Source organism: Rhinolophus hipposideros (assembly GCF_964194185.1).
Source record: "Rhinolophus hipposideros genome assembly, chromosome: 18".
Taxonomy (NCBI): Eukaryota; Metazoa; Chordata; class Mammalia; order Chiroptera; family Rhinolophidae; genus Rhinolophus; species Rhinolophus hipposideros.
In genome coordinates this window covers 29,110,949-29,125,706 of record NC_138064.1, presented here as the reverse complement: position 1 = coordinate 29,125,706, position 14,758 = coordinate 29,110,949, and the positions used below count along the sequence as shown (strand labels likewise).

The following is a 14,758-nucleotide window of genomic DNA, read 5'->3' as shown; positions in this document are numbered from 1 at the left end:
CCAGTGCTGCATCATTCTCCTCCGTTGAGGCCAAGAACATTCCCTAGTAAGTATACTGTATCTTCACCTCCATCGTAGAACGTGGTTCTCAGGGCACCCAACCTGAGACAGTGTTAAATGAGCCTATCTTGTAAAATATCTGGCACATAGTTTATGCTATGTAATTGTTTGTCATCAAACAAACAAATAATACAGTGGGAGAAAGTAGAATGGAAATAAAAGAAAAAATAGAATAATATAGAATTTTCCTATATTAAAAGAATAGCTCATTCAGAGTTTTTAAATGAATGATAGTGAGACATTCTCATTAAGGTATTTAAATTTTGTTGGCTGTAGTTAGTGTGATGCAACAGTTTATTTACAATTTAAATATTAAAAACGTATTAAAAATCATATCCTTGGCAGCTATGTAAGCTTATTATGACAATGTTAGATGAAACCCCAAAAATGTTTGAATAAATTCATTGATTTACAAAATTTATTTGGGAATATGCTAGAATCCTTTTGAAAACCACCATTTTAAGATATCTCAGATCTTCTCATCCTCAAACTTTGTAGAAAAGATTACCTAATCCATGTCACATGTTTACAGTACCAAAATTTCCTCTTGATGCCTAAGGATAAAACTTGCTCTCAGGTACAGACTGATTTTGTGCATGTGGAAGTAAAGGGAGTTCGGATTAGCCAGTCACAGACTCCACAGAACATTCCAGTAGTAACAGAATTACTGCTGAGGGCAGCAGTATTAGGAAGGAAATGAGCAATTCTTCAACTGCTACCCTTTACTGGTTTAAAATCACAACAAAAAATCCTGTCCTGGATCACCACAACATAAATGAAGGAGCCTAAAGAACACAACATTCTTTTAGTGACCCAAAAGTTTAAATTAAAAACAAGTAAACAAAAACACACTGAGACTGAACTTTAGCAACTATGGCATCCATTACAAAATGCTTGTTTGATAAAGACAACTAGTATAACCTCAGACCAGCCTGTTAAACTCTCTGATGCAGTTTAATCTTCCAACAAATGCAATGCATTCTCCCTCGCAGTAAATATTCCTGAATACATGTTATGCAGCAGGCACTACAGGGAATCCAAAGTTCTCTACTAAAAGTTCTCTACCCTTAAGGAATTTTCCTTAAGGAAAATGCTGTCTGTCTGCCATTTTCCAGACAGCAGAAAAGGATGGCAAACAGTTTCTCTTTTAAGGGACATGATCCAGTTCTACTCACAAGGGACACAGTTTAGTGGAGACAGGGAATCAATTTCCAAGTAGAATGAGAAAAGTGTCACTTATTGCTATAGGGACTTTAGAATGCAAGGGAGTGGCAGCAACAGGAGAAGAATACGCTGTCACAAAAGCTTAGATAGAATAGGAAAGAGAGAAAAAGACATTAGCTGGAGGGAAGTATAAAGATATTATCTTAGGATTCAGTTTACAAGTTTTTATTAAGCACATATTCTGTACTGTTTTTTAGGTTGTGGAGATTAATCAGAGAATAAAGCATACAGAGCTCCCGTGTATTCATCAGGGAATAAGCTAAGCCACTATGACAAACAGGTCCAAACAAATAGTAATTTTTAAGAGGATATAGTTTATTTTCTCTTGTGCAATGGTCCAGAAGTCTGAGGTTGATCCAAGGAGGTACTGCAGCTTGCTGAATCAGGTTGGGACTTAGACTAATGGGACAGTTTTGCCTTCCTTTAATACATACTTTCATTTCTAGTCCATGTTTCTTTTTGCCATTTTCCAGACAGCTGAGTGGAGAAGAGGAAGTGGATGGCAAGCAGCTTCTCTTTTAAGAGACATGGTCCAGTTCTATTCACAGCTCACTGGTCTCAACTTTTTTATATAGTCACACCTACTTGAATACTCTAATACTTGGGGGTGGAGGTATAACAGAATGAAAACTGGCAATGTGGAGCATATATTCTAGAAAAGGAAGACAACTGTAGGTAAGTAAAGGTGCAGTTTCGGTGGAGTGGTGAGCATGAAGGCCTACGTGAAGTGAAATCAGTGGAAGCTCTGAGGATGGGGGATTACAGAGAATAAGCACAGTTCTCCCTCTAAGAGAAAAGTGAGAATGACTTAAGCATATGTTGAAGGTAAAAAACCAGTAGAAATGGAGAGGTGGGCAACACATGGACAAGGAGAAAATTGATGGTGCAAGGGCCCAGAAGAGGAGGAACACATAGGGTCCTCTTCCACTATGTCAGCTAGAAGGTAAGAATGAGTGCGAAAGAAGATGTTGGGGGAAGAAAGAGAAAATAGTAGAGGGTTGTGGGAATTCCAACCTAATAGTTTTAATTTTTTTTTTTGAAGTAAGAAGCAAAGTCATCTCCTGAACGTGATGGGAGGTGTTTTCCTCAGCTGTGTAGGAGCAGAAAAGGAAGAGACTTGTATTGATCTGATGTTGCACGTGGTGATTTGGCGCTGGGGCCAAAATTATTGAGAAAATTGGCAAGATAGTGTTTCAAGTGATGAATTCTGTGGTATCTCTTCAGCAGTACAAGCATTTTCTTCAGCCTCCACTTTTCCAATGGCAGGAGTGAAAAGGAGCCTCAGACCTCCACAGGCCAAACTCTCCCCAAACTTATCCTCTTACCAAAACGATCTGCCTTGAAGACCATCAGGACGAAGCTCAACATCATCCACTTTTAAGCATGAACAGACAAGCAAAGATTGCCAGACATCTGAAGAAAGCCTGTGTGAAATTTGTAACATCTGTGGCAGGACTACTCACTCAATTATGGGAGACAGAAATCTAGAATCGTCTTTTTCCCTCCCTCAGTCAATCATCAAGCTCTGTTTATCCCACCTTCTAAATATTCCCAGAGCCACACACTTCTCTCCATCCCCACTCTCCACATTACTGGTAGTTTGGGTTACCATCATCTCTCATTCAAATACTTATTCTATCCCTCCCTGTTTTCTCCTGAAAAACTGATCACATCACTCATCCAGTTAAAAACCTTCAACGACTCCTCCACCTATACCTTTAGGGAAAAGTCCATTTAAATTCACTGACCTGGTTTCTACATGCCTTTCTGATACAGCATCTTAAAGTTTCCCCACTTTCTCTGCTCACTCATCCATACTCCACTGCTTCCCCACTGCTGTGCCCTCCCTATTGACCCTGCACTTGCTCTCTTCCTCCACCCTCGAAGGCTCTGTCCCCACGCCCTCTGTCCTGTTCCCTTTACCAGATAACTCCACACTCATCCTTCTTTGTCTCAACCTAGAGGTCCTCAAGGCGGTGTTCCTGACCTCGAAACCCTAAGGGGGGCCCTTCTGTGGAGCACGATACTAGCATCCCTCTAATTGCCTGCTTCCTGCCGGAACCATGTCTTTTTTGTGCCCTCCAGTGTCCCCAGCATTCCAGAACGGTGCCAAGAACGCAACGTGCCGCTTAAGACTTCTTTGTGGAACGAGTGAATGAATAGATCGTGCACTAAATACCCTGGACTTTCTACTACACTGATGGCCCGCAATACATTTTTAATGAAAATTTAAACTGATCAAATGAGCTAAAGCGTGCGACGTGCTTGAACACGGTAACTCGGCTCCGAGAAACCGCCCAGGTCCGCGGGCCCAGGATCCTGTCCGTGGGACCCGGGGCGGGGCCTGCGGGAATGGACCTGGGCGTTCGGGCGGGAGGCGGGGCTTACTGGGCAGTGGCTCCGCCCCGGGGCGGGGCGACTCCCAGGCTCGCGAAGGGGCGGGGCTCGCGGGCGAGGAATTTCCCCTTTCGAGCCGGAGGCGCTGCCGCACCTCCCCGAGGCGCGGCGGTGGGGTCGTGGACCCCCGCAAGGTGGCCCCGAGTTCCGGGCCGCGCCGCCGCGGCCGCCATCTTGCGTGCGTCGGGACTCCCGCGGCGACCGGGCCGGAAGCGGCTGTGCGGCGGCCACGCTGCCTCCTCAGGTCGGTGAGTGCGGCCCGGGCCGAGTCTCCGCTCTCCCGAAAGGAAGGGGCCCGAGTCGAGGGCTCAGGAGCGCTGAGGCCGCCTTGAGGGGCACGGGAAAGCCCAGCTGAAAGGCCCGGGCGGGGGCGGCCCCGGGGGCCTCGTCGGAGCCACGCGCGGGGAGGCGCGTCCCACGCTGCGGGATGACCGCGGCGGACCTCGAAGGGAGGCTCGGAGCTGCAGGCGGCGGGGGGGCCCGCGAGGACCGACTCGGCGGCTCTGGGGCCGCGCCGGGGCCTCTCGCGGCGGATCTGTGCGGCACTGCGTGCTCGCCGTGGACTAGAGGCTCGGCCAGGTGTCTGGAGCGTGGGAGTCGCCCTCCGAGCCCTAGTTTACCCGGAATAGCAACATGCCCTCTTCTGGTTGTACTCGGTCAAGTACGTCTTAAAGGGCCTGTCACCCGGTTAGCTGTGTTCTCTGCATGTAGGAGTGACGAAAATTCCACAAGAGGATGAATAAAGCCTCTCACGTACGCCACGGGCACTGATTGCTAAGTTGCCTGTGCAGGTCTTTTCGTATAGCTTTAAGGGAAATTCGGACTATCAGTGCATCTCCTTGAAGATGGGGATGGTGAAATGTTTTGAAACTGCTACTGTTATTTGCCATGATAAGAAAAGTAGAAGACAACGACACACACACACACACAAGAGATGTGAAAGAGTCATTGGACCTTGTATACTTAGCATTATAGATCTTCACAGTCCACATGCTGTTAGTGTAAAATACACATTTGATTTGCAAGACCTGGTACCAAAAACAAAGTGAAAAATAAAACTTCTCAATAATTTTTACATTGATTGAACGTTGAAAAGGGTAACATTTTGGATGTGGCAGGTTAAATAAAACATTGTTAAATTTAATTCCATCCATGTTTAATTTTTCAGTGTAGGTACCAGAAAGTTTTACATCATGTGACTCACTGACGTACAGTATATCAGTTGGACAATACTATTATAGATCTCTGGTGAGGAATACGATCAACACGGCTTTTTTTTTTTTGCTCAGAAACCATTGATGAACAATTGTTGAACTGAAGGTGAGGATCTAAATATAAGCTATAATTGTTGCAGCTCCTACTCCTTCCTTCCCCAATTTTTCAATGCCTCCAACATTTTAAAACATTAAAATTCAGGTATGTTTAAGGGACTCATAGTGTTATGTCTGTGTGAGGTGAAGAACTCATTTGATTGTCACGACTTAGTGAGATGGAGATAGCCAGCTTCTATCTCTGTATTACAGTTTTGGAGTATTAAGGGACTTGTTAGGGTCTAACTAATGAGTGGCTGGAAGTCTTTGACTCCAAGTTCAGTTTTCTTTGCCCTCCACCATATTCCTAGTGGTTGATGTTCATGAGCCAGGATCTATCAATAGTGTGTGTCATCTCTTCAGAGGATGCTTATGGATGTACCTCTATTCAGGGCCAGCTTCATGGTCTATAACCTGTGCAGTCAGGCAAGGCCCATCATTTAGAAGGACTGGCACTTGGTTTAATGCTCTGATGGTTTACTTTTTGAAAAAGGGCGGCCGTGTATTTTCATTTTGGGCCAGGCCTTGCAAATGATATCACAAATCTTTTCTCTATGTATTAATCTAGGATAGGAGTTGGAAAGTGTTGGACAAGAACCAAAACATCTGGTCTTCACTTTACTCCTATGTGAAATGAGAAGGATTTGCTAGTCTCTTTCTAACTCAGGTTCTGTGATTCTGTATGAGTTACTATAACCAGATTTTGCTGATGGTAATATCAGTATTTTATGTGCAGACTATAAGAAATGCTGATGATTCTCCATTGAGAGTCATATAAATAGAATAGTTTTTAAAACCGTGTATCATTCATGTGAAATGTATGATTATGGGATGGAAACTTCAATAAAAAGTGTGCTCACTTAAGCATTTATCTTTCAGTGAGATAGGAAGACGGGCCAGATCTCAGGATACCTCCACTTTATAGGTTTCTTCTATGAGGACATGAGTATGAATCCTTGACAGTATGTTACTTCTTTTTGTTGTCTTAGCTACTTCCTATTACATGAGATGCCTGTCTTCTTATTCTTAAATTTTTAAGTGCTCTTTAAGATTGGACATAACTTCAACAGTGGAATGCAGACTTTGTTAGACCAGTATATTGGTCTGCTTAGGCTGCCATAACAAAATACCATAGACCAGGTGGCTTAAACAACACAAGTTATTTTCTCACAGTTCTGGAGGCTGGCAGTCTGAAATCAGGGTATCAGCATGGTCCAGTTCTGGTAAAGAGTTCTCTTCCTGGCTTGCAAACAGCTGTCTTCTCACTGTGTCCTCCCATGGGGAGAGAGAATTTTGGTATCCCCTCCTCTTCCCGTAAGGGAACCAGTTTTATCATATCAGGGCTCCATTCTTATGATCTCATTTAACCTTATTGCCTCTTTGAACACTCTATATCCAGTACAGTCACATGGGGGGAGTAGGGCTTTAACGTATGAATTTTGAAAATCAGTCCATAGCAACCAGGGACCTTATTTGTCCCTGGTCACTACTGTGTTCACAGCATTTAGAACAGTGTCTAAAACATAGAAGATGCCCATTAAATATTCACAGAGTATATCAAAGACAATTCATTAGAGTGATCTTCTCTTGGGGTGACTCACTGTGGGCTCTTGCTCATCATTGGAACCGGTTATGACAGTGGACACGTTTGCTCTCGGCTGGAGCTAGCCTCTACTAAGAAGGGTAATGGGTAGAAAAAGCATGAGGAGATTGATAAAACTTGGAGATAGCGGTGTGAGAAGTATCAGAGGGAGCATTTAACAAATTATTAAATATCTACTAAGGGTCTAACACTGCTAGGTATTAGAGGTACAAATGGAGAGCGAAAGATATTTTACTTGCACTTATGGAGTTTATAATCTTGTAGGAGAGACAGAGAGAATGATTCAAGGAAAGGAATACTGATCAATGAGATTATATATCTAAGTACCCTGAAGCAGACTGAGGAGGGATAAAGGATGGTTGATGTCAAGCTTGAACAGGTGTTAACTTGGCCAAGTAGGGAGGGAAGAATGATCCAACCAAAGGGAACAACATTTGCAACGATGTGATGGGGGTGTTTTACGTTCGAGGAATTGAAAAGAAGGACAGTGTAGCTAGAACACAGTTCGCAAGGAGGAGAATGATATGCCTTGAGACCGGAGCAATAGATTGAGGCCACAACATTTAGAGTTTTATAGGTTATATTGAAGATTTGGAACTCTGTCCTAAGAGTAGTTAGAAACCGTTACAGGGGTTTAAGCAGGGGTTAGATAACCTGCTTAAGTTTGTATTTTAAAAAGATTACTGTAATATAAAGATGAATTTCATAAAGCGCACAGTGGGAAGATGAATGAAACAATTGCTGAACCAGCAACACAGGCCAAACATGTTCTATGCTTTAATTTCTTATGGAGTTAGTCTGCAGAGGCATGAGACTCACAGCCTGAGTGGAGGAAAAAACACAGTAAATAATTGTGTTGATCTAGGTTTAAGAAAGGGAAACCCAACGTGGCAAGGAAGTGAAGAAATCAAGTGTGCTAGTAAGGACATAATTGAAATGATTGATCTTGGACCCTAGAACTGTTAAGGAAGAAAATAAGCCAGCATAAGAATTCTTAGAGGTTTTTCCCAGTCATCTAACTTTTATGAGTCTATTGAAATGCTAGACTGATAATTCCTGACTGAAACTTTTAATACAAGATCAAAAAGGAAAGCAACTATGTTTGAGTTGAATTTATTTAGTATATCTTTATTAAGAGTCCGTGCTACAGAGATGAATGAACCATAGTTTCACCCTTTAAGGACTGACAACACAGTTGTACAGATACCAATTGCTATGAAGATTGTAAATATTTTTGTTCACTTTTAATCTACACTGTAACCTCTAGACAGATTTGGTTAGAAACTTACATTTTTATAAGTGGCTTTTATTACTAAAATACCATTTTTAACATAGCTATTTTTAGTTTATACTGAAACTACTAGAATATCTTTTCAAAAATTCCATTTTAATACTTATTTAAAGTTTATGGAATTGACAACTGAAAGAACCTCTAATGATCACTTAATTCAGTTTCACAAAGTGTGGTGGGTGTACCACTGGTCATAAAAAGGATGATTTTAGATGAAACAGTCGCGTTTTTAATAGTTATATACTTATTTTAATGTATATTAGAAAAATATATACTTAGCATGTCATACCTATGATTCATGGACTTTATGAGGAGGTTAAAAGTGATTTTCAGATTTTAAGAATGAGCCAATTTAAAGAAAAATATTAAATAACTGCATAGGTGGTACACGAATGACTAAGCTTGAGAACACTATCTAAACCAGCTCTTATATTGTATAGGTGAGAAAACAAAAGGAATCCCAAACACAAATGCCTTTCCAAGTCATATAGCTAATATATGTCAGAGCTAGGAATAGAGCTCAACACATTTTAGTGTATAATATATTATGCCATAGGACTGCTTCATATGTTGAAAGTTGAGGAAGAGACTTCTGTCTTACTAGTGGCATTGTACTTTAAATCTGCATTGTCCATTATGGTGGCCATATGTGGCTATTTATATTAAAATTAAATTTAAAATTTGTCTTAGCCATATTTTCATTGCTCACTGACTCACATGTGACTAGTAGCTACCATATTCGACAGTACATATGTAGAACATTTCTGTCATTTCAGAAAGTTCTAGTGGATAGTACTGATCTAAACAATTGCTTAGGAACATGATTCGTAAGTCTTTAAAATTTTCCCCTCTTTGAAGGGATGATACGCGTTAATTTGCTCACCATACGGAAATTATTTTCACCCTAAGGTTAAATTGAAGGCACTAGTAACAGTGCAATGAAAATAATTGATCATGGGAAGTAAAGCCAGAATGGAGTTCTCAGATTCCCACCAGCTCATCTTATTGGAGGAGATCCTTATTTTCCTCTTTTTATCAATAAATATATTGAATTCACAGTACAAAGAGAAGCGATATAAATACAGAGTGTATACACATTTTAAGATAACATCTCTTAAAATGTGTATAAATTGTACCGCTGGTATATTGATAAAATGCAAAACAGAGGACCTGTATAGACAATTTCCTGACTTTCTGAATTGTTTATTCAACTGAGAATTATATTTTGTTAACATCGTAAACTTTTTATTTTTGAACAGATATTCAATGAATGGACCTGCGTGGACACTTTAAACACATCAATAAACATGAGTGGTACCAAACCTGATATATTGTGGGCACCACACCAAGTTGACAGATTTGTTGTATGTGACTCAGAACTCAGCCTCTATCATGTGGAATCTACTGTGAATTCAGAACTCAAAGCTGGATCTTTACGTTTATCTGAAGACTCTGCCGCTACATTACTATCAATAAATTCAGATACACCCTATATGAAATGTGTTGCCTGGTATCTCAATTACGATCCTGAATGTCTCCTAGCAGTTGGACAAGCAAACGGTCGAGTTGTACTTACCAGTCTTGGTCAAGATCATAACTCAAAGTTCAAAGATTTGATTGGAAAAGAATTTGTTCCAAAACATGCACGACAATGCAATACTCTTGCATGGAATCCATTGGATAGTAACTGGCTTGCTGCTGGTCTAGATAAACATAGAGCTGATTTTTCAGTGCTGATTTGGGACATCTGCAGCAAATATACTCCTGATATAGTCCCCATGGAGAAAGTGAGACTTTCAGCTGGTGAAACTGAAACAACATTAGTAACAAAACCACTTTATGAATTAGGACAGAATGATGCTTGTCTCTCTCTTTGTTGGCTTCCACGGGACCAGAAGCTTCTCCTTGCTGGTATGCATCGTAACCTAGCCATATTTGATCTTCGGAATACAAGCCAAAAGATGTTTGTAAATACAAAAGCTGTTCAGGGGGTGACAGTAGACCCATACTTCCATGATCGTGTTGCTTCCTTCTATGAAGGTCAGGTGGCAATCTGGGATCTTAGGAAATTTGAGAAGCCGGTTTTGACTTTGACTGAGCAACCAAAGCCGTTAACAAAAGTAGCATGGTGTCCAACTAGGACTGGTCTACTTGCCACTTTAACAAGAGATAGTAATATTATTAGATTATATGATATGCAGCACACACCCACTCCCATTGGGGATGAAACTGAACCCACAATAATTGAAAGAAGCGTGCAACCTTGTGACAATTACATTGCTTCCTTTGCTTGGCATCCAACAAGTCAAAATCGAATGATAGTTGTAACTCCCAACCGAACAATGTCTGACTTCACTGTTTTTGAAAGGATATCTCTTGCCTGGAGCCCAATTACATCTTTAATGTGGGCTTGTGGTCGTCATTTGTATGAATGCGCAGAAGAAGAAAATGATAATTCTTTAGAAAAAGATATAGCAACCAAGATGCGCCTTCGGGCTTTATCAAGGTACGGACTTGATACAGAACAGGTGTGGAGAAACCATATTTTAGCTGGAAATGAAGATCCACAGCTCAAGTCACTCTGGTATACTCTGCACTATATCCTTTGTGTTGTGGGTAGAAATGTTCTTGATGTTTGCTGAAAGGTCAGTTTATGCTGAATGTTTTATATGCAAATACAAGTTACGTAATACTAAAATTATAAAACAGAATTGTTTAAAACTGCTCAACTTGAAATACTGCTTTGCAGATTGTGTAGGAGGAAGAGAGTATCTCTACAATATTATAGAATAGAACCACCTTATTTACACTGACGCCTATTATGAATTGGCTCCAAATAAAAAATAAGTTTAGCTTTGAAATAATTTTATTATGCATCACCACTAGTATTTCCTATGCATTTAAATACTTATGAAGCAGTATACAGAAGATATGGATCAGAAATCTCCAGGAAACAAAGGATCATTGGTTTATGCAGGAATTAAATCGATTGTAAAATCATCTTTGGGTAAGAAAATTTCATTTTCTGAAATATGTTTATAATTTTTGTACTCTTATTTTTTCCCCATAACTTAGTTATTTCAGGATAGTGTACATATTCTCTCTCTCTCTTTTTTTTTTTGCTTTCTGATTAGATACTTTAATGAATTGAGTTAAATTGAGTTAAATGCGTAATTGTTTTACATTTTATATTCAAAATCCTTTTTGGAGTGAATTTTGGTCCTTTGAAGTGATATTAACTTTCTAAATCCATTCATTTATTCAATGTTATTTTTTTTAAAGACGTATGAGGACTTTGAGAGGTATTACATTAGATTATTTATAGAATCCTGGTGGTTTGAACTGTATCAAAGTATTTTGTGTCTATAAAAACTAAATAAAAAGATTTCTAATTGAAGGAGATCCCTTGTTATTTTGCTGCCTGTTTTCATTTCACTTAGCTGTCTAATGGCAAGGTCTACATAGCTATGACATGAAGTTTGATCTTACTTAAAGGAGCCTTATTACCTGAATAGTCCTTGATGGTGGAATGAATGTGTGAATTAATGTAGGACTGAAATTGATAAACTATTCAAGAATAAAATAAAGGTGACAAAAGAGCTAAACTTACTATTTTTTCACTGACTTTTTAAAAGTTATTCTTATTGTAATGAGACTGTGGATTATATTATAATCATCTTCCCAACCTAGGATATGGTATCTAGTTTTTGATAGCAATCAAATTTGGGCCTATATCAAGCTACTGGAAAAGTACTTCACATTACTTAGTCAAAGAGTGGTGATAGAAGTAGTGAATTCAACTTGGTTTTTAATACAACTTTCATAAATACTATACAAATAATTTTAAGGACTTTCAAATTACTTTCGTTCACATGGCTGAAGATGCAGTAGACTATTTCATTTTGGTGTTCTCTCATTAGCTCTCCACCAAAAAAGTAACTTTTATTATAAGTAATAAAATGAATGGGTTCAATTAGAAACTGATTTTTTGTTAATATAAGTAAAAGGGCAGATAGACTGTATTACCCCTGTAAATAAACCTGAATGCCATAGTTCATGATTTTAGAACCACTGCTGCAAAAAAAAAAAAAAGAATTAAACAGCAAGTTTATAGAATTTTTGGTATTTTAGCTATATAGTAGGTCAGGCCACATTGCATTCTCAATTATTCTGAGGTTAATTATTGTTTTGTTGTATTTTGATGTATTTTAAGGAAAAGCCAACAAACTGCCTTGAGGAAGAGCAAGGGGAAAATGGAATATCTATGTGTTTCTGGTGCAGTAGAGACAAACTGAGTCAAAAGTAGTCTTCACCCAGACTGAAAAAGACTACTGTTGGAAAGATTTCCTCATTGCTAGACTTTCAGCTTTTGTTTGGTTTGGTTTATATACAGAGGGTGCCAAAAATATGTATATACATTTTAAGAAAGGAAAACTTTTAAAATTCTAATAATATATACCGATAACAAAAGATGAATACAAGTCACGTGTGACTTCTGCAATTACAAGCAGTGCTCAAAGTGGTTACCATCAGTGTCCAGACAGTTCTGCTTATGGCGAACTACTGCTTGAGCACCTTTGACCAAACTGTCCACTTGTATGCATTTTTTTGGCACACCAGTATTTTTGTTTCTACAACCTGAAAGCAATAAGTAGAGCAAAGACTGTCAAAATGACATTTTTATGTTTTAAACTTTTTATCCTGTAAAGATAAAACCACGGAAAGATGTTGAAGAGTAGTGACAATTTGATTTGTGTTTTAGAACTGTCACTCTTTGTGAGGAATGAATTGAAAAAGACCTAGATTGATAGCAGGGAGGTCAGATAGAAGCCACAGTAATCAGGCAAAAAATGGTGGTGTTCTTACCAAACTTACTGACAGAGGTACTAGAGACAGGTGGATAAATTAGAGATTGAGACAGAATTTAATGATTAATCGGGTAACGGGGATTGAGGAGAAGGAAAAGTGAAAGTGTACATATATTTAGCCTAGGAAACTGGATTAATACTGGCATCAGTTAATTAGGTAGGAATAACATACAAGTAGGAAGAGTACATTTGAGAAGAGAAAAAGAGTTTATTTTGGAGTAAGTTGAATTTGAGACAGCTAGATGGAGATGTCTAGTGGGAAAGAAATTTCGAGTAGGTTAAAGCAGTGAAGTCATCCATTTTAAATAATTCTTTCAAAGAAATTTGGCTACATGTAGGGAGATAAAAAGATACTAGTAATAGCAGCAGATGAATCTGGGATCAAGGGAGGGCTTTAGTGTTGCTTTGTTTTGTTTTTAACATGGGATTGATTGAAGCATGTTTAAATACTGATATGAGGAACCCCATAGAAAGGTTGAAGATGCAGAGAAAAAGGAATGAAGAGCAAAATTCCTGGAATCGGGGGGAATGGAATCCAGAGCTTTAAATAGGAGGAAATACACCTTCTCTATTAGACAGAGGGGTTGTTTAAGGTTTAATGACCAGAGGCTGAGGTGTTTTCCACCTGATGACTTCTATTTTCTCAATGTAGTAGGTTTGCTTGTTGAGAAAGAGCAGGGAGGTTGTGGAGAGAAGATACGGAGAAGAAGAGAGAAAATTGTCTTGAAAAACTTGGGAAGATTGTGGGGCAATGTTGTTTTACCAGACGAAAGAATAAAGGACAATGGGGCAAGAGAATGATTCATTTGTTGGTCCTTGGGATCTAACTTGGATAAGGAGGAAAATGACAGGAGAAGACTGGTAAGTAAAAATATAAGTGGTCAAGAGATTGTGAGCTTGAAGAATATAGAAGTGAGATTTCTGGAAGGCTTTAGAGGTCATGTTAGAAAGTGGCTTTTTTGGAGGAGGAACAATTTCGCATGTGTTTATGAAAGCTGAGTGGGTAAAGTCTTGGAGGCGTTGACCACTGGAGATAAAGAAGCAAAAGAATGAAGAGGCTAGTTTATTTTATTTTGTTTTTAAATATTTTTTAATTTTTCAATTACAGTTGGCAAACTAATATATTAGTTTCAGGTGTACAACACAGTGATTTATATAAGACATTTATATTAGAAATTTATGTAACTTATGAAGTGATCATCACGGTAAATCCAGTACCCATCTGATGTCGTACATAGTTATTACAATACTACTGACTATATTCCCCATGCTAAACTACATTCCCATGATTATTTTTAACTACAAATTTGTATCTTTTAATCCCCTCCCCCCGTCCACTCCCCAGTCCGGCAACCATCAAAATGCTCTCTGTTTCTATGAGCTTATTTTTGTTTTGTTTGTTTATTTATCCTGTTCACGAGGAGGCTAGTTTATTGGCTAGTTTATTGAGGGGACTAAGTGTTGAAATCACCAGGATAAGGAGAATGCATACTCTTAGGGTATGTCTTGTATCGTCTTGTAGAACAGTTTTCACACAGCTGTCAACAGGTATTATCTCTTCCTTTAAAATGGCAGAAATTTGTGTAATAGATCTTGGTAAGATTTCTATCCAGTATGAGGAAAATATTTTTCATGCTTAAATGGTAAACTGATCTAGAGAACTTGGCTGTTCATAATTACTTTAAGGAGCAAAATAGTTAGGATTTAGTGTTTTTAACAACAAAATGTTCTTATAAACGCTGGATAATTTTACTGCTTTGTTATTACATAGATGTAAAAATGCAAAAATATTAATATCTACAAATAGTATAGTGTCTTATTGCTTGATGTAGTATAAAACAAATTAAAAAAAAATTTTAAATGTTTAAGTGAACTTGTTTCTTTTGCAACCATCAATAAGATGTTGATCCCATTATTTATTTATAGGGCAGTGTCAAATGTAGGGGATACCATTTTGTCATTTTAGTATTGCGTTAATGCATAGTTAGATTTTAATTTTTTTCAG

General features: G+C 38.8%; 1 protein-coding gene across 6 annotated transcripts in view; it reads left to right on the top strand.

Annotated features, from left to right (window-relative positions):
• Positions 1-3,720: 3,720 nt before the first annotated feature.
• MIOS (meiosis regulator for oocyte development) overlaps positions 3,721-14,758 on the top strand; it is a 65,871-nt gene continuing 54,833 nt past the window's right edge. For 3 of the 6 annotated variants that reach the window (XR_013995365.1, XM_081079952.1, XM_081079949.1), the window contains exons 1-3: positions 3,721-3,925; positions 9,145-10,483; positions 10,794-10,892. Coding sequence is in view for 5 of the 6 variants with exons in the window: in XM_081079952.1 (XP_080936078.1) it covers positions 9,193-10,483; positions 10,794-10,892 (1,390 nt within the window). In the remaining variant the exon portion in view is untranslated. Of the gene's footprint in view, positions 3,926-4,175; positions 4,343-4,849; positions 5,002-5,870; positions 5,954-9,144; positions 10,484-10,793; positions 10,893-14,758 lie in introns of those variants that run through there. The other 3 variants (XM_081079951.1, XM_081079950.1, XM_081079953.1) reach the window with 3 other exon arrangements.